General features: G+C 32.9%; 1 protein-coding gene across 3 annotated transcripts in view; it reads left to right on the forward strand.

The window, feature by feature from the left end:
- LOC143232493 (spondin-1-like) overlaps positions 1 to 25,498 on the forward strand; it is a 481,016-nt gene that overhangs the window by 58,456 nt on the left and 397,062 nt on the right. Inside the window, exons 6-16 of one of the 3 annotated variants that reach the window (XM_076468040.1) lie at positions 4,342 to 4,493; positions 5,663 to 5,917; positions 7,171 to 7,393; positions 9,846 to 10,047; positions 13,040 to 13,208; positions 13,996 to 14,191; positions 17,059 to 17,232; positions 19,858 to 20,088; positions 22,461 to 22,487; positions 23,376 to 23,553; positions 24,540 to 24,730. In XM_076468040.1, the coding sequence (XP_076324155.1) occupies positions 4,342 to 4,493; positions 5,663 to 5,917; positions 7,171 to 7,393; positions 9,846 to 10,047; positions 13,040 to 13,208; positions 13,996 to 14,191; positions 17,059 to 17,232; positions 19,858 to 20,088; positions 22,461 to 22,487; positions 23,376 to 23,551 (1,805 nt within the window). In that variant the 3' untranslated portion in view covers positions 23,552 to 23,553; positions 24,540 to 24,730. Of the gene's footprint in view, positions 1 to 4,341; positions 4,494 to 5,662; positions 5,918 to 7,170; positions 7,394 to 9,845; positions 10,048 to 13,039; positions 13,209 to 13,995; positions 14,192 to 17,058; positions 17,233 to 19,857; positions 20,089 to 22,460; positions 22,488 to 23,375; positions 23,556 to 24,539; positions 24,731 to 25,498 lie in introns of those variants that run through there. The other 2 variants (XM_076468041.1, XM_076468039.1) reach the window with 2 other exon arrangements.

Below are 25,498 nucleotides of genomic sequence, written 5' to 3' on the forward strand. Positions count from 1 at the left end.
TATTTAACGTTGTAACTTTGTCAGAATTTCCCTAAATTATCTTGGGACACGTTTAAGGAATCCGTATTAAAATTGTATTTTGCCTTCTGGTCTTTACGGCTGGAAAACTCACAATATACATGTTCTATAATAGTTCTTTATATTCTTACTTCCAATAAAATTGACTATCGACTCAAGGAAGCAACCACATTTTTACCTTTACGAGAAAGACCAAGTTTTAAAAACATCTAAACAGTTCTAAGTGAGGTACAGATATAGCGCTTGAAAGACGTTATCTAATTTAAAGTAAACCTTAATATGTAATGTTTAAGTAAGTACAACCTACTTTCTTAAAAAGACATTCGTTAAATCTGTTACAATAGCTTATCATATATTTATTTAAAGATGTATTTTAATCATTATGCGTTTAATTTTCTACGATACCGCAGTAGTTTGAATGGCGTAATTTAAATACTTTTCTCAATTTCTTCAGTAACGCTTCTATAAGTTAGTGGTTTCTTATATATATAGATTTTCATATATTTTTTAAATGCTATATTCTATAAAAACCTCTCGTGACTCAAAAATATATTAGTTTCTTGTTATAAAACCGAATGAAATTAGTTAGAAAAAATTATATGATTATTAAACTAACTGGCTGACTAGAAAATAAGTTACCGGTTAAAAAAACTACTGGCTGACTAGAAAATAAGTTACCGGTTAAAAAAACTACTGGCTGACTAGAAAATAAGTTACGGACCATTTGGTTCTTCAGAAAATACAAGACCCCTGTCCTTGAAATCAGAATTTAAGCCTATCCTTTATTTTTAAGGAAATCAATTATTTTGCCTCTTAAAGCCTTATAAAGTGCTAACTTCCACTACTGCCACTACTCATTTCTTAACCGTGTTAAATGAAGTTTATCTCGTCTTTTCTAAATCACAAACTTTCTTTCTCTCATCATGTTATACTTAAGGCACAGCACAAAGAAATAAGAAGCCTATATCGAATCCCAAGTTTCCTTGATTTTTGCTTTTAATCTGCCGTTCCTCTTCTATCAATTGTCCTCAAAACTATCTGCAAATTATACCCAAGAAAGTAAAATCTCCAAGTGCAACGCACTGTGTATTTCTAAGTATCTTATAATGTTACCTCACTTACCCCTGAGCTATCTCACTCCTTCTAACCAACTGAAGCTATTATTTCTTTTAATTACATATGCTACCAATATAATCATTCCATAATTTCTTATTTTACTAAAACTAATAAACTAAAACTTTCCCTTTCCTAACACCACTAAAAATCGGGTTTTCAAACTCTTCTTGGGCACAGCACAGATAGCACATGGTGCAGCTTTATGCTCAACAATAAACAAACAAACATCATGTACGCTACAAAAGTTGAAATTAATAAATGTTTTTCTTATTTCTGTGTAGACAAGTAAGTGAATAATATCTGTCACCCCGTGGGTCAGAGTTGAATTTACACACTTACAGATTCTCAATCTTAAGTTAGATTCCCCGCAGTGGTTGGAGTGCAAATTGCCCAATATGGAGCATTAAGAAAGTAACATTAATATCTGAAATAAAAGTGTAAACGATTTTTTTCAGGTAGACATAATAATAATTAATAAAATAAAGGAATACTTCCTCACAAACTATTTTACTGAACAGAACTAAAATGTGTAAAAAATTGTAAAAATTAGAGATACAGGTCGATTTTTTATGAATTCTTCCGTATTTATGCTAGTCACCTTGTTTGGTACTAACATATCTTTACCATATCGCTTTTTCAGTCAAGAACGTAATCAAAACAGCAAAAACCTATATTGTTGCTTTTGACTAGTTATACAAGATTCAAACATGACGGAAATTAAACGTTTAGATGATAAGGTGAAACCATTGTGTTCAATAGTACTTTTATATCAAAAAAGTTTAATGAAATGAGATTTATTTGTGTAAACGTACGAAGCCATATTTGTATAGCATAAGTCACGTAATTCTCAGAATTAGATGAAAGCCTTTAGTTCTATTCCTTATTCACATAGAAAAGAAACTAAAACGTTTCGTTGTTGTTGTTTTATCGTATATTAAATTAATCTATTGGAGCTTCTTGCTTATATAAAGTATTTCCAATACTTTTCATTTGTCGCTATTCTTCAGTACGAGGTTTTTTGCTCTACTAAGAAAACAATTGTAGAAGATACAAACTAGCTTATTGATGAAGTAGTGAAAAGAACATCTTGTCTATACCAAACCACATCAAAAGAAAAGTAGTAAACATAATTCTGAGGACCGTTGTTGAAATGAATATTTGTACTAAAAATAACAACCAGGAAAGAAATGCTGTCATGTTTCAGATGCCATTTAAACAAATTTCAAGACGTCTAGATAATAATTAATCTTATAAACGAATTTCAACGTCAAATTGCTGTTCAAAGGAAATCTTCTGTAGCATTACACGTTTATTTTACTATGTACATATGTTTCAGTTTGATGTATTTGACGTATATTGTTGGATGTGTATTGCGCAAGTCTTGCTTGTTCTATAAATTTGTAGAAGATTCTCGAAAGCAAGAATCAATAATGTGTGGTTTGTGTGTTTTCGAACATTGTTGAACGTTCTAGAACCTTACCTTAATATATATAACCAATCCACTAAGACAATTATTAATATTGGTCAGTTATAGTCAGTATATTATAAGCTTCGGAACCTATAACTGTGATTAACACTTATTAATCAGAAAACTACAGAATTTGACTAGGAACGTTTATAGATTTCGAACATTATAAACTGTTCAATTTCAGTGAATTAACTTCGAACGTTAGTATTTTCACGAGGATAATAAATATCTTCATTGGTAAAATGTCAGTGACGTGAGGCCAGCCAAGCTAATTAGCTTAAGCGAGGTGTAATAGTATCAACTCAGAATTAATTTGCTCGTCATGGACGTTGATCGTTGATAAAATATTCAGTTCCAGAACGGATATAATATTCAGTATTATATGTAAGTTTGTAAAACTTTTGTATATAAATCATTATTTGTAATAACCATTATTATAAATTGTATTATTGTTTGTATATTAAAAGATATTTGTGTTAAGAAAGAAAACAGTATGTGTCAGTCGTGTTGGCAAATATCATAAATTTGATAGTATCGAAATTCAAAAAACTTCTAAATTAAAATTAAAATTTCTGGCTGTTTGACATCATAAAGGCCCGGCATTGCCAGGTGAGTTAAGGCGTTTGACTCGTAATCCGAGGGTGGCGGGTTCGAATCTCCGTAACACCACATATGCTTGCCCTTTCAGCCGTGAGAGCGATATAATGTGACAGTCAATCCCACTTTTCGTAATACCAAAAGTTCGCAATTTAATGAATCTGAGATTCGTCCTGTATAAATTATAATATGTAATACTTCAAATAACTTGTAAAGTACAATGCGCGTCACTTCTTTATTAAAATTGTGTTTTAAGCTTAGAATTAAGTTTTTCTTCTGTATAGAATCATAAGTCTTTTAACAAAACAGTATCAACCTAACCGATGCCTATAGCTTTGTAACTTCTACGAGGTTTCTATAGTTATTTATTCAGGTGTAGTGACAAATTAGAAGCATTTGTTCTTCAATTGTTGTTGCATATAAAACCAAATGTGTTTGTGTGTGTTTTTCTTATAGCAAAGCCACATCGGGCTATCTGCTCAGCCCACCGAGGGGACTCGAACCCCTGATTTTAGCGTTGTAAATCCGGAGACATACCGCTGTACTAGCGGGGGGCATAAAACAAAACGTTATTTAAATTTCCATTATAAAACACGTGTATCGGGTTTATTTATCGCTCATGGTAATGATAAAATAACGAAGATTATTTCTACACCAAACATTATGATACTGGTACAGTGGTAAGTCTATGAATTTACAACGTTAAAATCAGGGGTTTGATTCCCCTCGATAAACCCAGCAGATAGCTCGATGTGACTTTAATATAAGAAAACACACACATAGTAAAGTCCTTTCAATGTTTGTTCAGGCCGTGTTTTGATCGTGTCGATTATGTTTTTTGGACTTTTGTATTTCTGTTTATTGTTACTTTTTCTATTCATAAACCTGAAACATACTTTCTATAATTTATATAGAAACATACTTTACGTATAAACAGTTTATATCCAAATATATCTTACACGTGAACACTGTTTATTAAAACTATAAGTCTGTATTCAAATATTTAACCGGTTAAGATGTTTGCATATAAGATGATTTTTGACATTAACAATAACAATAGTTATCAGAAAATAAAGAAGATAACAAAACCATTGTGTATCCTCCTTTAACCCTAATTAGTTCAATTTATGGCTGTGTTTCAGATGAATGGCTGACAGAATTCTTGGATATCATTGGTTCTTCACACACAGCTGACTTCCGTATGTGGGAATACGGCGGTTATGCTACTGAGGGTGTACGTCAATTAGTGGAACTGGGGTCAGCCAAGAAGCTTGAATCTGAACTCAAAACTGAGGTATTTGTTTCTTTATACCACGAGACAGATGTTAGATATATTAGCCCCTCAAGTTATGTTGTAATTACATGTAAAATTGCAACATAAAACATTGCAATGAAAAGTACGACCGGTTATGGGAGCGTCAGGGTTTTCTTGTCTGTGAAAGTGATGATAATTTACCAAATTGTATCTGTTTGTCAGGAAGAGACCAGGCAAGGCCTAGTAGTTTGGTGTCCTTAAGTTTATCGCCTGTCTACTATTATAGGTAACGGTACAATATCACGACAACTTCCTTTGATTGTATATCTAGTTTTAGAGTCTGTATCATCTGTGATTGGCTCAGGTCTCGCAAGTTCTGCCCACGTGATGCACATGTTTCCTAATTATTGGTCTAGCTACTGGCTGCTAGGGAGTTCCAGAAAGTCATAGAAAGGTTACTCTGAGTTAATAAGATCATTAGTAGTTATTATTCTGGTCTTTTCTTCAAGCAAAATTCGTGATGAGTGAGGCTGCAAAGAATATAAGCTCCAATAAATATTATGCTACACAAAAGGAACCGTTATGAAAATTCTCACATTAAGATAAATTGTGGGTTTATTCTATTGTATGGTTTATTTTATTATGGTATCAATGAACAATAAAAATATGTCTGGCTATCGATATTTCTCAATTTTTTTGATAAAGCTCACTATCTCTCTCTCTGTATATATGAACTGAATGGACGTGCACGAACCGTAAATCTTAGCATTCACGATTTCAATCCCGTTGCCCAAAACACGTTCCACGCTTTGTAACTATAGCTTCAGTGTGAGAATGACGATCTGTCCAAGAAATAGAAACTGACGCTGTAAGATAAAACACTCTCTAATTTATCAGTTCAACATCAAACACTACTTGTCTAGCTTTGAGGGATAACTCTAAAACAACAACAACAAATACTTGTCGTGTAGATTATATGTTGGTTTTTTTCTTTCTAAATTAGTACCAGTAGTTACGAATAGAAATCTGTATAAAATAGATTCAATTGTAGTATAAAAATATTCTAATAATATAATTTTGTCCATAGGAAAACCACCTGTGTGTTTTATATCATAAAAAGTGTAAAGTTTTAATGATACTTTAGTTAAATGTAGTCACATATATATTATATCTTGCTTACTACCTATTCATCATGTTTCTCTGCATAGTCAGAAAAAATCCGAACCATCATCAAAGCAAGGGGGCTACGGTATCCAAATTTAAACGGGAAAACGTTTGCTGTATTTCGAGTAGACAAAAGACACCACCTGATGTCACTACTGAGTAAGCTAAGCCCGAGTCCTGATTGGCTAGTCGGGGTGAGTGCTCTGGAGTTGTGCTTGAAGAACTGTTCCTGGGTGGCCAACAAAATTATGAATCTTTATCCTTGGGATGCCGGAATAAACGACGGATTATCCTATTTAGTAAGTTTAAAATTGTATCACTATTTCATAAAAGGAAAATGAATGACTCTCATTTAATTTTCAAATTTCTTAAGCATTTCAAATGTAAATACTCAATGTATTTTACTGTTTCTAATGCATTTCATAAGTTAACAATAAATTGAGTTGTATTTTAACAATTTCTCAATACCACGATTTTTTACTTGACAATGGTTTCATAGCAACTTCATTCTACGGATAAAAAATATTTTAAAAATTTAATTTCAAAATCAAAACAGAAACAGTTTTGAAGTTTGAAACTGCCAGTATTATTTACAAATTGGAAAGTGATAAATAAATAAATAATTTCATGTATTTTTCTGAATACGTGTTTCTAAATGCGAACAATATTGCATTAATCTGAGAAGTGGGATCAGTGCTTCTGACTCAATGTAAGTGTGTCAGAGCGGGAATCGAACCAAAACTCTGTAGCATCGATAACAAAGGGCTGGATCTTGCTCGGATTTTACTTTTATTTCTTTGCAAATTTTAAAACGAAAATTAAAGAGTATATTATCCGAGTACTATTAATTATTTTAGTTTTATTTTTCTTAAATATTAACTTTAATTAAACACATAAGCTGAATACATTTAAACTTAAATAATATTTATATATTACAGAATTGAAGAAAAAACAAAGATAACTATACGTTTCACAAAAACTTCGTATATTCACGACTCTGGTTTTTCCAGTAAAATCATCATCTGATAATTTACTGGCGGAACCAGGGACGTGAATATATGAAGATTTTGTGAAACATGCAATTGCATTTTTTCTAAAATTCTGTGATCGTGTAGTTTCATTAAGTACCGACGATTTCAAGTAATTATATATATGTGTAGTTTGACTAGTTTCGAGGGCTAGAGGTGCTTAATTAGCTTTTCTTAATTTTGAACTGATATTCAAGAAGGATAGCAGCTATCAAGAACACTCATCGGCAACTCCTGGACCACACTTATATCTGATCAAGTAGTGAGATTTAACTATCACTGTTATAGCTCACCCTCAGTACCACAGTGCAGAATGTGTTTTGGGGATAAGGAGACGCGAACCCGTAACTTTATGGTCTACAGTTCTAGAAACGTTTATCAGATGGCCACGCCTGGAATATAAATATATATTCATATCAAGAGAGAGCTTTACTGGGAAATTCGAAAAATAGCAATAGCAGGTACGTTCTCGTTAATTCCAGACAACATAATAACTTAATCGACACGGCCTATATTCCTTACAGTCTGATTCATCTCCAACATTACCTCAAGAGAGAATCAAGAGAATCACTTCTAGTGACCCTAGTAGCCCAGAGTCACCTTTCTATGACCCTTCTGGAGTTCCCATGAAACCTGTTGCAAGGTTAATAATTACGCGACAAAGGATTTATGAAAAACCATGTGTTGAAACTTCGAGTCCTGAATCAAGCACATATGAGACTAATACCGAAACTGAATATGAACAGGGTAAGTTGAAGTATTGAGCTATTAGGTAGAAATGATTTTATTTCTTGATTGAGTCATGAAACGTATGATATACACACTTGTCTGTTACTAATGGAACTCATGGTACATATATCTTTCTGTTATCAAGCCATGGAGGCCATGATATACATACCTGTCTGTTACGAGATTTTCTATATGTGTATGTTTTTCACGTTTTTTAAATATTTATTGTTAACTTAGAGAAAAACTGTACAATGTTTTTCGGTAATTATTAAAGTAAATTATTTCCATTTTTTGAAATACAAGTATATATATATATATATATATGATTTGGTAAAACGCAACAGACAGCAGGTGTGTCATATTTTGCAGTATTTATTTATGACTAAAGTTTACAGTTTCTCTGTCTAATTATCTACGATCTTTTTCTAGAAAATACACAGGGAAGCATTTTGTTAACGATTTTTCAAATAGATTAGTTACCGTGTAATATATAGAGTTACATTCTCGGTCTTATCGTGAAAGATGTTTCTAATCAGTGTTCTTACTTTCTCTACATTTGTCTTTACCACAGAGGTAATACTCTGGTTTAATAGTCCAGAACATAGTCTCGCGTCTTTAGGATTCGGGCTATTAGCGTTCCTGGTCTTCTGTTGGGAACATAAAAATGAGTCAAAAAGAAAGTTCCAACTCTTTCAAAACCTTAGTTTAACCACTGTTTTAATCCAAACGTTCTCAAACCACTACTGAAAGTGCTTTGAAAGTAGTTGCTCATTACAAACATATGTTTTGTCATTCGATAAAAAGAATGACTTGAACCAAGTGCCAGTTCCCTTTAAAAGTTTCGGTTGGACTTCGAACATTAGTCATTTCAACATTTTCTCTTACGTCATTAATACTGGTGTGAGCTCTGAAGCTGTTGGTAAATATCAACATTTTATATTTTTTACTGAAAGTTACAACTTTAGGATTTTAATGTTACTATTCTATTTGTTATTGAATAATAGATTGTCTTTTATTGTCTCACAATAACTTTAGGAGAAACGATAAACAAAATCCTACAAAATAGTAGTTACTCCTATCGCATTTTATGTACCGACGAAAATGAACCGAGTGTTGCGTTGTTGAAAGTTCGTGATGAACAGAGTTGCGCATTGTTGAATGCTTGCTTAAGAAAATAAACCACATGTTGCATTGTTGAATGCGTGCTTGAAAATGAACCGAGTGTCGCATTGTTGAATGTGTATTTGAAAGTGGACCGAGTGTTGTTTATTCCATTGTTACACATGTGCATAAGAAAACGTGTAAATAATATTTCTAATACAGTGACTTGCTTTCCTACCTTTTTATTTTTTAGCTGTGTAAGATTTGTATATATATATATATTTTTACAACCAAGATTTTGTAATTATATTTTCGTATTAATGAAGCATTTTGTTTCGATAAAAATAACACAGATTGTAGTTTTTAAAGAATTAGAGTTTCGACCTGTGAAACTTATATTGTTTCATTCGTTGTTAAGGCAGTAAAAGATTTTGTAGATCTTGTATACACAACAAAAATGTTGTTTAGCATACTTAAAGTGCACCATTATTATTTTACTGATTGTACGTAAAAGCACTATTACTGTCCTACTGATTGTACGTAAAAGCACTATTACTGTCCTACTGATTGTATTGAAAACATATCAATACTGTTCTATCAATTGTACTTAATATGCACCGTTACTGTTCATACTGAGAGTTAACTATTTTGTACTCAAAAGCACTTAGAACGCAAACAAGTTCTAAATTACTTCATAAAACAAGTTTATGAAATAAACGTGTATGTTGTAAATGACGCATTTCTTGACACAATCAAAACTGCTTTGTTGTATTTATTAAACTACTTGAAAGTGTGTGCTTTAGTCTTGATTATTTACATTAGCACTGAACGCTAAAATATTTTGGTGATGAACATACACATGTGCTTTTAAAATTAACACTTTTAATGTCTTCGTCTCGAGTTTTACTTCGGGAATAAAACTGAAGTTCTGGTCTTTGGAGGCGCCATCCAATGAGTTCAGATGGAACAATAACATAAGGATCACAGACTCTTACTCCCCTTTGTCATTTTTAAAAACTACATCTTTACATGCGTAAAGATAGGATTTGTTTTTGTTTCACCGCTAAATCTCTAACTTCTGTGTAAAAGAATGTTAAACATTTTACCATATCTTGAAACTAAAGAAGTTTCAAAGATGATTAAAACGTCTTAATATAGTAAGTATTAACAACAGCTTACTCACAGTGATGTAAGTATTAAACACAGGTTACTCATTGTTATGTAAGTATTAACAACAGGTTACTCATAATAATGAAAGTATTAACAACAGGATACTCATAGTGATGTAAGTATTAAACACAGGTTACTCATAGTAATGAAAGTATTAACAACAGGTTACTTATAGTAATGTAAGTGAAATTGTATTTAGTTGCCTTTCGAGAAGATCCGCTCTACCCTAACCTGACTGAATGTATGGTATCACAGTGGACAGAATATACTCCGTGTAGTGTTTCGTGTGGACATGGATCACAGCTGAGAACCAGAACCTACATAAATGAACAAAATGCCCGGAAAATGGAATGTGTTACGAAACTAGTAGAAAATAAAGTTTGTAATATTGTTTGTGAAGGGTAAGCTACTGAGTTAACATAAATATAGCGACATTAGGTTAAAGTTTATAAATATATTTAACTAGTGGAATAGAGTTTTCTTTAATTTACCATGCTTTTCTAAAATATTTTAGAATCAAATTAGTTAGCTGTAGCATAAGATACATAGTTTTAGACTATTTTTTAAAACTCAAGTACTTGCATTGTTTTCGCTCGATTCTTTTTAATACCAGTTGATATTTGGTGTCAATGTGAGAAAGTAATGTTTTCATGGTGGTCTTTTTTTCTTCCTCTATTATAAGGAAATTAAATGGTGGCATTTCCTTTGCTCTTTTTATGCATGTTTGTTCTTTAAGGAATATTTTAACAAAGTAGTTACAGAAAACTCAGCCGTTATTAACAGTTCATGGCTTCGCTAAATGTTGGAAATACATCTATTACCAAACATTGCTCAGTTTTCTTATCATACCATTTGAGCTTAAGCTGCAACATCTATGGTAGGTAATTCATTAAGTTAGTTTCTGCTAACCAGATGTCTTTAATGAGCTAACGTGTCAATTTGAGCTGTTATCAGTGGGAATGTAAAGCAACCCATCCTCTGTGAAAAGTGATCACGTTGCTTCTGTGAATGTATAATCCTAAATTATCTGATAGATCTATCATATCTGGTTTGACTTTGTGCACTAACATAAATCGTGTAAGCAATGCACTTTCTTCCCTTAAATCAATAACCCAATAACCTGGTTGCCCAGTTTTCTTTTGGTTTATGTTGTCACGTAAGGGTACATTTTCAGCTTCATTTTCTTCAATGGGTCAGATATGGATAATGGAATCTTTGGAAGAAACTGCTGGGTTCCAATTTTTTTACTTCACCAGAGAATTAACATCTCTGGCAAGTATATCACACTGTATTTCTCCATCTAACATTTTATTGGAATACCTATTGATGAAGCATTATAAGTGAAATGACTTCCTGAGTAATACAGTATCCTTCTTTTATTTTGTGTGAATTGGTGAATATTTTGTTCATTGCCAAAAGTATTTTGATCAAAACATTGATTTCAAAGATTTATGGTACACTGAGAAACTACTATTAATATTCATTGAAACCAAAATGGGAGATAATACTGAAATGTTGTTTCTAAGCATCTTAAAACTGAAGATAAATAGAAAAATAGATAACACCTATTGATCAGTTTGGATTTCAAAATGGCCACTACACATGCCTTAAAAAAAGATTAAGAACACATTTCGAAATTTCATTTTTTAAAACTTGTGAAATGAATCTCAGTATTGGTTTTAACAAAAAATATAGTCAGATCCTAATTTCCTACCTCTAGCATAATACTACAAAGAATTAAAATTACTATCCAGATAGTATGGGATCGTCAGAACAAATAATATACGAACATCATCTTTTACTGATGGAAGTATAGTAAAATATAAAAAATGAATTAAACATCTGCTCTCAGAATTAACAATGTAAACGATGTACTATCCTCAGTTGATGAATTATTTTGATCCAGTACTCAACTAAAAATTCCCAGTAAAAGAAAAAAACAACAATAAATAAAACATTATGTGAAGCAGAGATGATTCAGAAGTATTTTCGTATCAGATGGTGATTCAGTACAGCACAAAGACAAAACTAAAGAGGATACAGTAAGATTATTTGTAGGTAAAAGAAGTAAACCTGTTATATCAAAAATGGGAATATATAAGTAAACAAAGAGTTGTTACTTTAGTTGATATTTCCACATTAACTACAAAAATAATCACTCCATCACATTCAGGTTACTCAAATGTTAAGAAGGTAACGTGGAGAATAAGAGAACAGTTGGTTTAATAACAAAAATGTTTACAAGCATAAAAGCTAGTCATTTTGTTAATTTATTTCAAGATTTGGAACTTTTTCACATCAGAAGCAGAACACTGTATCAGTGTTGTTTGCAGAATGTGTCAAATATTAAAATCAAAGAGACCAGAACAGCAACCTTCATCCATCTTCTGAGGAAATGGTAGAAAGGCATAACTGTACAAATTAGTTAGACAGTTATGTGGATGAACATTACAAAGATTTGGGTTATTGAACAGTGATAACTAAAGCTAAAAGCAACGCATTAGCATAACTTGTTTGTAAAAAAAACAACTTAAGGTGTTATTGGAATTTCTGCACTCACGACCTGAGAACCGTCACTTAACAGAGTATGCAATGAGACTAGGGAAACTCATTGATGCTATACATGACTTTAATCAATAAAAACGTAAATCAGCCAGTGATACGATTAAATATCGTTATGGTGTAAATTCTAAAAATACTGTATTTCACATTTCTGTCATTTTATTGCTGTATATTCCACGTTATAAGAGCGGATGATCTCTGAATATGAGTAGAAGCTGGAAGGGTTCTGTGATGTTGTATATAGAATGAAAAGGAAAATTTGTCCAAGTTAAAGTCATCTCTCATTATGGTCTTTGGAAATATATCGACGAGAGAACGTACAACTGGCGAGTTTCAAAGAAGATTTCCCATATGGTAAGTCAACATGTTGATAAGCCACAGGTTTCTCTTGAGACCATTTTCAAGGGATCAACAGACATGAAATTCGTCTGTTGAAATGGCAAAGAGAATCGACATTAACTTTAGACGAATTTCCTTTGACAGCAAGTTTAGATAAAAGGGTAGAGGTAATCCAATCCTCGTCTCAAAAATACAAAAAATGGTTGAGGATTAGACAGTTTAGGAATATTAGAGGAATAAAGAAAGAACATTTTGTTTCTTTATTTAATTAACGATTGGCATGTTTGAAGTTGGAAGACATTGGAAAAGTAATCACTTTAACCTTTTAATTTTTTTTATTAAAACCCTTCTGCTACATATATAAGGCAACTGGCATCCGTTTTCACCTTTGTTTTATCTTGAATACACTGTCTAAATCGTTGATTAAAGAACACTTAATCCATATTTGAACTGTTTAACATGTTATTCATGAAAGTATTTCTGAACTGGTAGTAACGTGAGTTGTCAAACAAGTGACTGGAGTGAGTGGACACCGTGTAACATAAGTTGTGGGACTGGTGCACGAACTCGTCGCAGACACTACATGAATATAGTTGCTCGCAAGGTTTGTCGGGAAAATTTAGTGGAAAAGGGAACATGCATGGAAGTTAACAGTTGTAAGGTAAGGCTTAAAAATGAGTACTTCTTTTAATGTTTGTAACTGAGATCCACTAGAATAAAATGTTGTTCTTAATTAACTTATTAAACGTAAATCAAGCTATTTTGTGAACGTGGAAGAGCAGCATGATAAAGGAATTAATTTTACTCCTGAAAAACAGTAGTCAACTATTCGAAAACTCTCAAGTCTCTGAGACTTTGAAAGTTACCCAATTTATTTGATGATTATTTGTGCTAGTTCTTTCATTATGGGTTATTGTACTGGAATATTTATTTTATGAAGTTCGTACTCAATCAACGTACATTTACAAGTTATCTAACAGCAGATGCAACTGCTTTTCACGAATCATCCAACAATAAAAGCAGTCTTTGACATTAACTTAAAGTATTTTTAACTGCTCATCTGATACTGTCCCATGGGGAATCTTGAGAGGAACTACGTGTGATGGAAGGAACGGGGATCCGAACCCGTGTTTTCTTTTTTAGAAAGGCAATGTGCAGCCACCCAGGCCTTTTCAGGTCTCCCATGAAGTAAAACATTAGGTTAGTAGCCGAAAAGTAGATTAAAAGATTTTAAAATAAATAGAAATTAATTAGTGATTAGACGTTTGCAAAGATGTTGCTAAACATGGCGGTGAATATTTTAATATATTTTTCACAAGCGTCGCCACAATAGGCGAAAGTTATATGTTGAAATAACTTTCACGACTGACTTACTAATAAGCACAAAGACAATTTAAATATGTGATGTAGCATAATACAGAACTGTAGAAAATATTCTGTACATTCAGATAAACACCAAGTGTGCTGTGACCCAGTGGTCTGGGTGGTCCCCCTGCACAGTCACCTGCGGGAGGGGTATGAAGTTTCGCACTCGACTTTACTTGATCCCCTCGGCACTCGCTTTCTGTAACACAGAACTCATGCAGAAAACAACATGCGAAGCAGAAAACCCGACATGTATCTCTCATCTTCTTGATGCAAAGGGTGAGTACTGGTATTCACTAGTAAATATTCAGTAAATAACTTAAAAAACGACACTCGTATCTATTTACCAGTAAAATGAATACAATGTTAAGATATTACAAATAAATAGTTGTTAAAAACACATGTAGAGTATTTTTAGGGCAAGTCCCTGTTTTTGATAAATATTATATATTGTGTAAAGTTTTAGCGTCGTGTTCAGTACTGGTAACTATGATATACATTCAGTGGCCACTTTATTAGGTACATCTGCTCTTTAACGCAAACAGCCAAACAGCAAATCATGTGGCTGGAACTCAGTATATGCAGCATGCAGACACGATCAAGAGGTTCAGTTGTTGTTCGACCAAACATTAGAACGGGGAAGATTCGTGATTTAAGCGACTTTGACCGTGGAATGATTGTTAGTGCCAGACGTGGCGGTTCCAGCATCTCAAAAACTGCTGACCTCCTGGAATTTTCACATACTACAGTCGCTAGAGTTTACAGAGAATGATGCAAAAAAACAGAAAAAAAAAACATTCAGTGAGTGGCAGTTTTGTGTGCAAAACATCTTGTTAATGAGAGAGGTAAGAGGAGAATGGTCAGTCTCGTTCAAGCTGACAAGAAGACGACAAATACTGAAGTAACCACTCTTTACAACAGTGGTGTGCAGAAGGGCATCTCTGAACGAATAACGCGTCGAACTCTAAAGCGGATGGGCTACAGCAGCAGAAGACCACGCCTACTTTCACTCATGTCAGCTAATAACAGGAAGATTAGGCTACAGTGGACACCGGATCATCAAAACTGGACAACTGAGGATTGGAAAAACATCACCTGGTCTGATGAATCTCGATTTCTGCTGCATACAGGTGGTAGGATCAGAATTTGGCGTAAACAGCATGAATCCATGGCTCCATCGTCCCTTGTGTTAACAGTATAGGCTGCTGGTAGTGGTGTAATGGCGTGGGGAATATTTTCTTAGCACACATTAGGCTCCTTAATACCAATTTAGCATGATTTGAATGCCACAGCGTACTTGAGCATTGTTGCTTACCATGCGCATCCCTTTATGGCTACAGTCTACCTGTTTTCCAATAGCTACTTTCAGCAGGATAATGCGCCATGTCACAAAGCACGCATCATCTCAAGCTGGTCCCACAAACATGGCAGATTTCAGTGTATTCCAATATCCTTCACATTCCCCAGATCTGAATCCAATAGAGCACCTTTCGGATGAGGTGGAACTGGAGGTTCGCAGGACGGATGTGTGTCCGACATATCTACAGGAACTGCGTGATGTTATCGAGTCGTCATGGACTAAAATCCCCAAGGAATGTTTCCAGCACTTCGCTGTATCCATGCCACGAAGAATTCAGGCTGTTCTGGAGGCAAAAGTGGGCTCTATTCGGTGCTATGTAGATGTACCTAATAAAGTGGCCACTGAGTGTATGTTAATATCTTGTATCATATCTAATTGTAATGTCCGTAAAATTCAGCATGTCATAATTTTTACTCTATTATGTTACACGTTGAATTATAAACATGTAAACAAGCTTTTGTGTCAAATATTTTCAGTGATCATACCTCTGATGTTATTATATTTAATATAATTTATGGATATTAATTAACTGTGTGGAACCTTGTAACTGTAAGCCTAGCTACAAAATTCTAGTAGATTATAACTTACCTTTAGTAGCATTGTATATGTTAATTACCTCGTAGCACAATGACATATATACATACATATATGCCCACTTTTAAAAAGACATACTTAAAAATTCCCCTTTCAATAGGACTAATATTAGTTGACATTATAAAACGCTCATATGTCCAACAGCGTCGCTGAGAAGTGATACTTTACCTATTGTTTAGAAATTTTATAAGTAGCCTAACATTTCGGGACAAGAACTGTTTCGTTACTTACATCTTGAAAACTGTTCTTATCAGATGTTAATTACATTCCCTGATTTGTGGAAAGCAACAACTGATTCAGTTAACTGAGTAAGCACTTGTGTCTTTAAGTTCAAGTTAAAAAATCTATTAAACTGTAAAATGTACTCTATTTCAGGGTCTCTTTTTATTATTCTTTTCTAATAGAAAATTTTACAATTAGATAGATCACGTTTACTGTCAGACAGTTTCCAGTTACCACACTAAAATTATGGTAATCTAACCAGTTAGCTTGAGTGATTGGTACTAACACACCTACATAATGCATCATATTTATAGAAATATGTATATTCTTTTGTTTTACATGTAACACGGCAAGCAAAAAGTTAAGAATTAGGAATATATTAGATCGTATGGGTGAATATATATACATAATGCAAATTTCAGATCATTTTCCATTTTCTCTGCACAAATTTTTCATGAGCAGTTTCTTGATTAAATTTTAAATTGATCAACATTTTGAGTATTTATAAATTTATGAATATTAAAATGTATAGTGTTTCAAGTTTTATTAGAATATATAGACAGTGGCATTAAGATATAACCATGATTCATGCCCCCCGCTAGTACAGCGGTATGTCTTCAGATTTACAACGCTAAAATCAGGGGTTCGATTCCCCTCGGTGGGCTGAGCAGATAGCCCGATGTGGCTTTGCTATAAGAAAAACACACACACACCATGATTCATTTTAGTTAGTTAGGTTTTGTGTATTTGTTCTGGTGACTTGTTCTAACCTTAAAGATAGAGTTTGAAAAGCAGACGATACAGATATTTGTACGATGTTCCAAGGCAAAACTTCAACTATTCTACCTTGATTTTGTTATAGAAGCTCTATAAGTGAGATGATCTGTTTTTTTCTTTGAAGTTGTTATTGAGACTACACAATTTTTTTTATATCAACTTTATTTTCGTTTATGTTTTCTTCACTTTTCAGAAATCTGCACGATGCAGAAAGATATGGGCCCTTGTCGAGGTTTGTTTAAACGGTGGTATTACGATACAAATAAGCAGTCTTGCGTTCAATTTGTCTACGGTGGTTGTCGTGGCAACAAGAACAATTTCAACAGCTATGTTGATTGTAGAAGAACATGCGAAGACATGCTAAGAGGTATGTTATAAAACTTACATTTATATATCTTGAAGTAATGGTGTACTCGAATGTTGTACTTGCTGCTGTTACATCTTATATTCTACTATTTAAACTTTGCTTGATTATTACTCCTTTCCGAGAAAGTCGATAGTAAATAATTTTTATACTGAAGTAAACGTAAATAGAACTCAGCAAATATTTTAAAGGTGTAAAACGTAGAAACTAGACTTATTTTTAACTTAAAAAAATCATTTTCTAATTGTATTAACTAGTTGCTTTATTAACTACTAACTTTACTTCTGAAACTCCAGAATAAAAATACTCATGAAAGTCACAACACACCTTCATCAATGAGAGCAAACAGACTAGTGTTTAGTAGATACCAATTTAACGTTACGTTTTGGCTGTACTTCATTGAACATCCGGCATATTAATTTCAGTCTAGTTTGTGAAATTGGCTTGTAAAAAAGAACAAAACAAACAACAACAAATCAGCCTGTAGTGCCGAATGGTTCTTATGTTGAGAAGTTTAGGGATAATAAAAAGTAAAGTGAACTCACAACTATAACTTTCAAACAGTTTTGATTCGATTATATATTTATTGAGAATTCTGGTGTTTTTAATCTCTTTAATAATTAGGGGGTACAAATTCTTTCATGATTCTGATGGAAAATGAAATATTTTCTAGCGAGGTTTCAAAGTACATTCTCTTTTAAATCAATTGTATTCGAAGTTATTTTATATTTAATTTTTTCTATAGTTGCACTTACACAAACAAACAAACTAAAAAACCCGAGAGAAAACTTACCGTATTAGCCAAAGATTAAAGTTTGCGCCTCTTTTTTCTCCAATTTTTTAGACTTTCTTCACTCCTTCAGGTCAAAGTTCACATACAAAATAGACAATATCCTCATTCAACTGGAAAACGGAGAAATGTGTGGTGTGTGAGAACTCTTCTTATTTCTAATTGTGGTGCATACAACACGGGCATGCTTAGTTGCTTGGTAGACAGTGCATCCGGGATTGCTCGCATGTTGTTATGACATTTCTATGCATACTTTTCATTAAGTTTATTTTATAGTGAAATAATAATCACAAGTGTTAGTTACTGGAATTACCAATACACTCTTGAACAAAAACGTGTAATAGACACGTAATCACATTCTTACGAGTGTAGTCAAACGTTTGTGTTTCGTTGTTTATGACACTTGTAGTCTCTTCTGTTGACATCTGTGGACGTTACAAGCATGTTTTCTTTTAAAGACGTTGACATAGTTTTCACTTTCTTCCTATTATTGTTTTGCATGAATTGTATTATGAACTAAGATTTGTTAAGATTATACGTATATTGTAAGTTATTGTAGATTTTTTGTTTGTTATTCTTTCAGGATAAAGAAAAATGATTGTAGTTTTTATCTCATATTTATTAATATGATATCACGAGTGAAGTTCTGGCTTTTTTATAGGTTCTACAAGATGACTACACACTCGTTAGAGTTGTTAAGATATTCATTGTTAATTATAATTAATTGAATTATTTCAAAATTTATAATAAACTACAGTTGTTTAATTTCTGTTTATTGTTTAAGTTAACAATATATTTATTCCCAAATAAATCAACACTTTATGCTGGTTTCTCTCTCAAAGGTTATTTTAATAATAATAAATAAATATATTTATTATTGTATATAAATCACCTTAATCTAATAACTAAATATTTTGGAAAAGTATGAATCTATTACAACTGGTTTTCCTTTTGTCTAAGAAATTTTAAGAACTATTATATATTTTCAAAGCAAATGACTTTTAACTAAGTATGAATAGAACATTTATTGTTCGATGTTTTATGTCTGCATTCCTAAACGAAATTTTTTTTGGAATATTTCATTCTTAGATAAAAAACAAAACAAAAATCATCAAAACGGTCTATACACAGTATTTCTTAACACTATATGCGTTACCCATAATACCACTGAAATCTCTCAGCTCTGAAGTATCTTGTGGCTTATTGGCGAAGACCTTCACCTGCAATCGAAGGTAGATGCAGTGCATACAATATGTAAAAAACCAACAACAGTTCATTCTACTGTATTCTGCTCACAACGTTTCTAGAACGAGATACATATCTCTGTGTTATAGTTTATAGCTGTTCGTTTTTTTTTATATTTGAGTACTTTGTTTTGACAGAAGATACTGTTTGAATACTTATTCACAGAATGTCTCTCTGAATAATTATTCACAGAAGGTCTGTTTGAATATTTATTCACAGAAAATGTGCTTGAATACTTATTCACAGAAGATGTGTTTGAATACTTATTCACAGAATGTCTGAGGAAATTTTACTTCTACATTTTTCATTCTCAGAAATTAGAAGAATTGTTTATATCAGTGGGTCATCGACAATATCTTCGAAATACTTTGTATTTCGTTATATATCAATTATATTGATTCTGAATAACATTAATATTTCAATGAATCATCTATGTTATTTTCAACTAACACTGTTTATTAACACATCGTATGTACTATATAAGACAAATATTTATTAATACATCATCTATATTATATATGACCTACATAGTTTATAAATATACCATCTATAATGCTTCAAAATAAGAATTATTTCCAATATTTCACTTCCAGTTCCTCTAAATACGCTGGCGACGTCACCGAGCAGAGGTTATAGCCAAAACAGTATGCAAGTAATTGACTGCCAGGTTTCTGAATGGTCAGAATTTAGTTCGTGCAGCGCTACCTGTGGTAAAGCACGGAAAAGACGTTACAGAAGAATTGAGGTTTATCCTCAAAACGGAGGCGCTGAGTGTCCTAAGAAACTTGTACAACGGCGGAAGTGCAAGAACAACCCTAAATGTCGTATGTATATATTGTTAATTAATTACTACTGAATAAAAATGTTACGATAGTGAACAATGTAAACTAAACATGAGAAACTATATGTATACAGAAGTTTAACGACACATTTTAAGTACAACTTACATATTCTTATATAGTGTACCGTCGCTACAAATACAAACTGTGGCACAACGGCGACATGTTTAATACCAAGATATTTGGTTCGCGACGTATTTCAACATTCAACAGTTCAATGCGGCGTGTGTTTTTTCTTATAGCAAAGCCACATCGGGCTATCTGCTTAGCCCACCGAGGGGAATCGAATCCCTGATTTTAGCGTTGTAATCCGGAGACATACCTCAATGCGGCACAAGATAAACTTATGACTGTAGGATTATGTCACAGCTTTTATTGAAGAAGAATGTTTGTATAGTAAGATTGATAAACACTGTGGAGCCAAAAAGAAAGAACCCTCTGACACAAACTTTCATTCAAAAAACAACAAACAAGGATTTGAAGTTGAGAAAAACACACAATCAAGATCTCACGGTTTTCCAGTAAGTCCTCGAAATCAACGACTGTTTTCACGAGAAAGATAATGGAAGAAACTGGAATTACGATAGCCTTTGTCGATGATGTAACAGCAATATCTTTATTTGAAATTCAAATGGCTTTTGTAAGCTTAAAGGTGATTTATAAACCGACGTGTTCCTATAGTGGAGGCTCGGCGGAAAGTTTGTCGAAATATGTGGTGTAAGACTATCTTCACTGAACCTTATTACAATGGTGATTGTGCTGTCGGGCGAGAAATAGTGCATAATTAAGACCATAAAACTAAGCACGATCTACGATATCGGAAGTAGTTATGGATACATTACAGGATCTGGAACATCGTTCTCTTAATGTGTCACGAGTATCTGATATGTATCTTTCTGATGCATTGAAGTAGTTAAGAATTAAAGGATATCATATATAAGTTATTTTATTATTAACAGTAAAACTGGTCAGACAGGTTAACGGCCGATGCGCATAATACTTATCTTTTTATAGAAACATAATGGGTAAAGAGGATGGTCAATTAATAAAGTAAACAGTATATCAAAATCTAGATGGGTCTTTCCAAATGCCAGTTAATATTATGTATAGTAGAGTGGGTCCAGAAACAAACAACCCAAAACAAGGATTGGAGTTTCATTGTGATATCACATGTGATATATAGATATATTTGGTTTTGCTTGTTATCTAGCATGACAACCTCTTTTACGAATTATATTTCAGTGCTGATTTTACATTTTTTTTTTTTTTACTTGAATGTAATCTTTACCTTGAACAAAACATTGACAGTTCTCTGTTTCCAACTGCCAGGTATCTAATACTATTACCAGTTTGAGTGTAGCGTCTATGATATGACGTGTAGGTGATTTTTTAAAATGCACTGCGGTGTCATCACAAGAAGAAAATAATGAAATTGGTGACTTTTACACATTCGCCTCTAGAAGTGCAGTCCTTTCAGGATGTATTTTTAATGGTAGATAATTATGGTACAACATTAATGGCTCACAAAGCACTCACTCTCTATTAAACAGAAGTTGTCAATACAGAAACCCTCTCAGTAATGATGTATAATATTGACATATTGTACTTTTCTAACTTGTTTCTAACCAGACTCAACCACTACCCTGATTCCTGATCAATCATTCATTACACTATGTAACAACATTTTTACTTTTTCTTGTTCCTGGGCAGAAAGTGCTATTTCCCAATTACTTATGCCTAAAGTAAATGGAAAAAGACCTATTTTTCCCTCAAACTTTGCTTTTGTTACCTGGTATAGTATAAAGAAAACACGATGGGAGACTATATTTGGGGGCTGATACGTGAAAGTGATTTACATTATAGTCGCAAATCTTGTAAAACTACTCACTTCTAAACATTTTTGTTCATTTTGGTATAACTTTAGTATAAATACATGTAAATCTTGATCCATATGTTGTTTAATTCAGACCTTATGTAAATGAAAATGTGCAAATTTGCCCGTTTTTACATAGAAAATAGGTTAATTTCTAAATTTCTGTACATTTTCTGTACTTTTACAACATAAGCAATTAAAAAACAACACATACTACCCTGGAATAACATTTGTGTTACAGAGTGTTATCAGTTCGTAGCTGTGAAGGTTAGTACTCAATTGTAACTTGTAACAATAAAATGTATCGGTTTGTATGTTTAAACAATTGTCAAATCACTTAGTACGAACCAAATCTACGATAGTGAACCTGATTGTAAACTCTAAATGGTTGAATAAAAGACCTTTAGTGCTGTGTATAATGAAAGCGGTTGTTGTATTCTGTTTTGTGTGCTTATGTTGTAATTACATTTGTTTTCTTATGCAGCCAAGAATGCAGAACAGGAAGATGCGGGTAGGAAAATATATTTACTTATATCAATAAAGAAAGTTATGGCCCGGAATGGCCAGGTGGTTAAGGCACTCGACTCGTAACCTGAGGGTCGCGGGTTCGAATCCTCGTCACACCAAACATGTTTGCCCTTTCAGCCGTGGGGGCGTTGTAATGTGACAATCAGTCCCACTTTTCCTTGTTAAGAGAGTAGCCCAAGAGTTGGCAGTGGGTGGTGATGACTAGCTGCCTTTCCCTTAGTCTTACACTGCTAAATTAGGGATGGCTAGCGCAGATAGCTGTCGTGTAGCCTTGCGCAAAATTAGAAAAAAACAACATTCAAAGAAACTTATATTGTGGGCTTCACAAAGATAAAGTTAACTGCCTAGGATCTCTTAATGAAATAAATCGTACAGTAAAGAAAAATAAAGAGATATAAATACGGCTGATTTCTTTAGTTTTTTCCAAAATATTTGAGTAATTATTTAATATTACATGTATACTTGTACAGTGTCGAATCAGAAACCAGATTATATGAAAATATTTGAATATTGGTCTATTACATCATTTATAATACATACTGTTCTTAGAAGAAGAAAAACTGCACACACTTATATGTTTACTTTACATTCAGCAAAACTAATAGTTAAACACACTTTCAGTCATCACTCGGCAAGCTGAGGACTTTTTATGAAATATGGGATGCTACAACTCTTTGTTGAAATAAGACCCATTCATGAAAACTGTAGATTTGCTGTCACTTATTAACATTGTTACCGATACAATATTTTAAACATTTTTTCATGAAAATTCATAATTATTGTAACTATTTCTAAAATTATTAGATAATATCACTCTGTGTTAAACTATCTGTAATTAAATTTTGTGCCATATTTCAATACACTTCTGTAGCTGTGGATTGCAAGATGACCTCTTGGAGTCAATGGTCCTCCTGTTCAGTGAGTTGTGGCCCAGGTGGCTTTCAGAAGAGAGTTAGACATATAAAAAGAGAACCAAAACGTGGAGGTTTTCCTTGTAAACCTTTATTAGAACAACAACCTTGCAATCAGGAAATGTGTCATTATTGATGGTAAGTTTATGTATGTCCTAGATAACTGAAGATAAAGAATGATGGCTTTATTTACATTTCTACTTCGGCTAGATAGCTTTATATGATGTTTTAAAGAGAAAACTGTTTCTATTTCTTATACAGTTGTATACGTCTATGCACCTAACGGATGGTTCTGGTGTATAATCTTAGCAAATATTGCTAGGTAACAAAATTCCAGAAATCAGTATTAAAGTTTGCTTTGTTTTTCAGATTTTACGTAAGTGTCATTATGTTAAAATTATCTTAGACTTTACATGTAAACAACATGAGAACTCCAGATAATGTCTGCTCAACCCATAAGTCATGGCAGGATTAGAGGAAAGTATCACAGGCATTTTCTAGTGGAAAACTATCTAGAACCAAGTACTTTTAAAAAACGGTAATAGTGAGGTTATAGTAATATAGGGCTATTATGATGATGAACGTATATGCTACACATTCTTTCAACAAATTTGATTCTACTCCCTTAAAACAGCCGAGGTTTTAATTAATGTATTATCTGTCTATCTATATATATATACACAAAACTCTGTAAACATATAACACGACATGATTTCCAAGGAAACTGAAATATAAGTAGATTGTTAACAAAACAGTAGGTACAATGTAACATAACATCCTGAATTACGTTAATTGAAAAGAAGGAATGCTAGGAGCTTCCAGAAATATAGAAAACAAATAAATATAATAGACACACCATACGTTTAAGTGCCATTTTAGGGCCCATTCAGTAATATTAAGGTCTGGTAGAGATACATATAAACTCCATTGAGGAGCGCCGAAAATGACAAACATTCAGTTTATTAAGAAGTCTTGGAACGCTGAATAAAGTATTTGTAAAAATTACACAGTGACCTTCCCGTATCCACACGTAAACGAGCATCATTTGTATTATTATATATATATATGTTCAAATACGTATAAATCATTTTTAACTAAAGTTTCTGTCGTGTTTCTTTTTTCAGGTTGATTAACGTGTCAACTGTGGACAAATATTTATAAACATTGTTTGTTCACTAGCATTGTACATAGTGTATCATTGTATGGCATTCATACTGTGTAATCGTATTAGAAGAATTTCCCGAGCTGTAGACCCTGTGGATTGTAGAAAGATACATATCCACAGTAATAAAACATTCAGAATTATAAACCTTTATCGCTTTTTACGATTTTTTTATTTAGACTTAATGCCTTCAGAGCGAAACTTCATAAATGAACCATAACATTTAATACTAGTAGTTCATGATTTTATGGTATTATGTACACTAAGAGTTTCAAATGTATTTAAGGTTAATGGTAATAACACTTCACAACAAAGTTTTTGCTTCTTGAACACTGTTGAGTGTTCTTTATAGATTTTGGCTGCTGATAACGAAAATCACATCCAAATTTGCCCATCACGTATCGTTTCATCGAAATCTTCACTTTCACCAGGACATTGCTACAATGGAAAAACGATATCAGGGTAACTGGAATCCGTCAATGCTTGCTGACTACTGTTGGATACTGCAACGTGATGCACCGGACATTGAATACAAACGAAAATCATGAGCAAAACACTTTTAATTACGTTGAACTTAATAGCGTATTAGAAACATAAACGAAATTAAATACATTATTGTCGGTAAACAGTTAACTGTCTCTTTCTCAGAGTTCCTACGTGATGAAGCAAAACCAAAACTATATTTGTGCATATCCACCAGATACCTGTCACAATCAGCAAAAACTTTTCAGGAAGCAAAACTTTAAAAAAAATTGTTGTGCAGTGTAATATCAGAAAGGAATACGATGAACCGTCCAAAACGTTTAACACTATTAATTAAGGAGGTGTATCTCACCATAGTCGATACGATGCATATCTAGATATTGATACCATGATAGAATACATATTTAGATATAAAAGTTTTACAACAGTTTGATACAA

This window comes from Tachypleus tridentatus, chromosome 11 (genome assembly GCF_004210375.1).
Source record: "Tachypleus tridentatus isolate NWPU-2018 chromosome 11, ASM421037v1, whole genome shotgun sequence".
NCBI classification, from domain to species: Eukaryota; Metazoa; Arthropoda; class Merostomata; order Xiphosura; family Limulidae; genus Tachypleus; species Tachypleus tridentatus.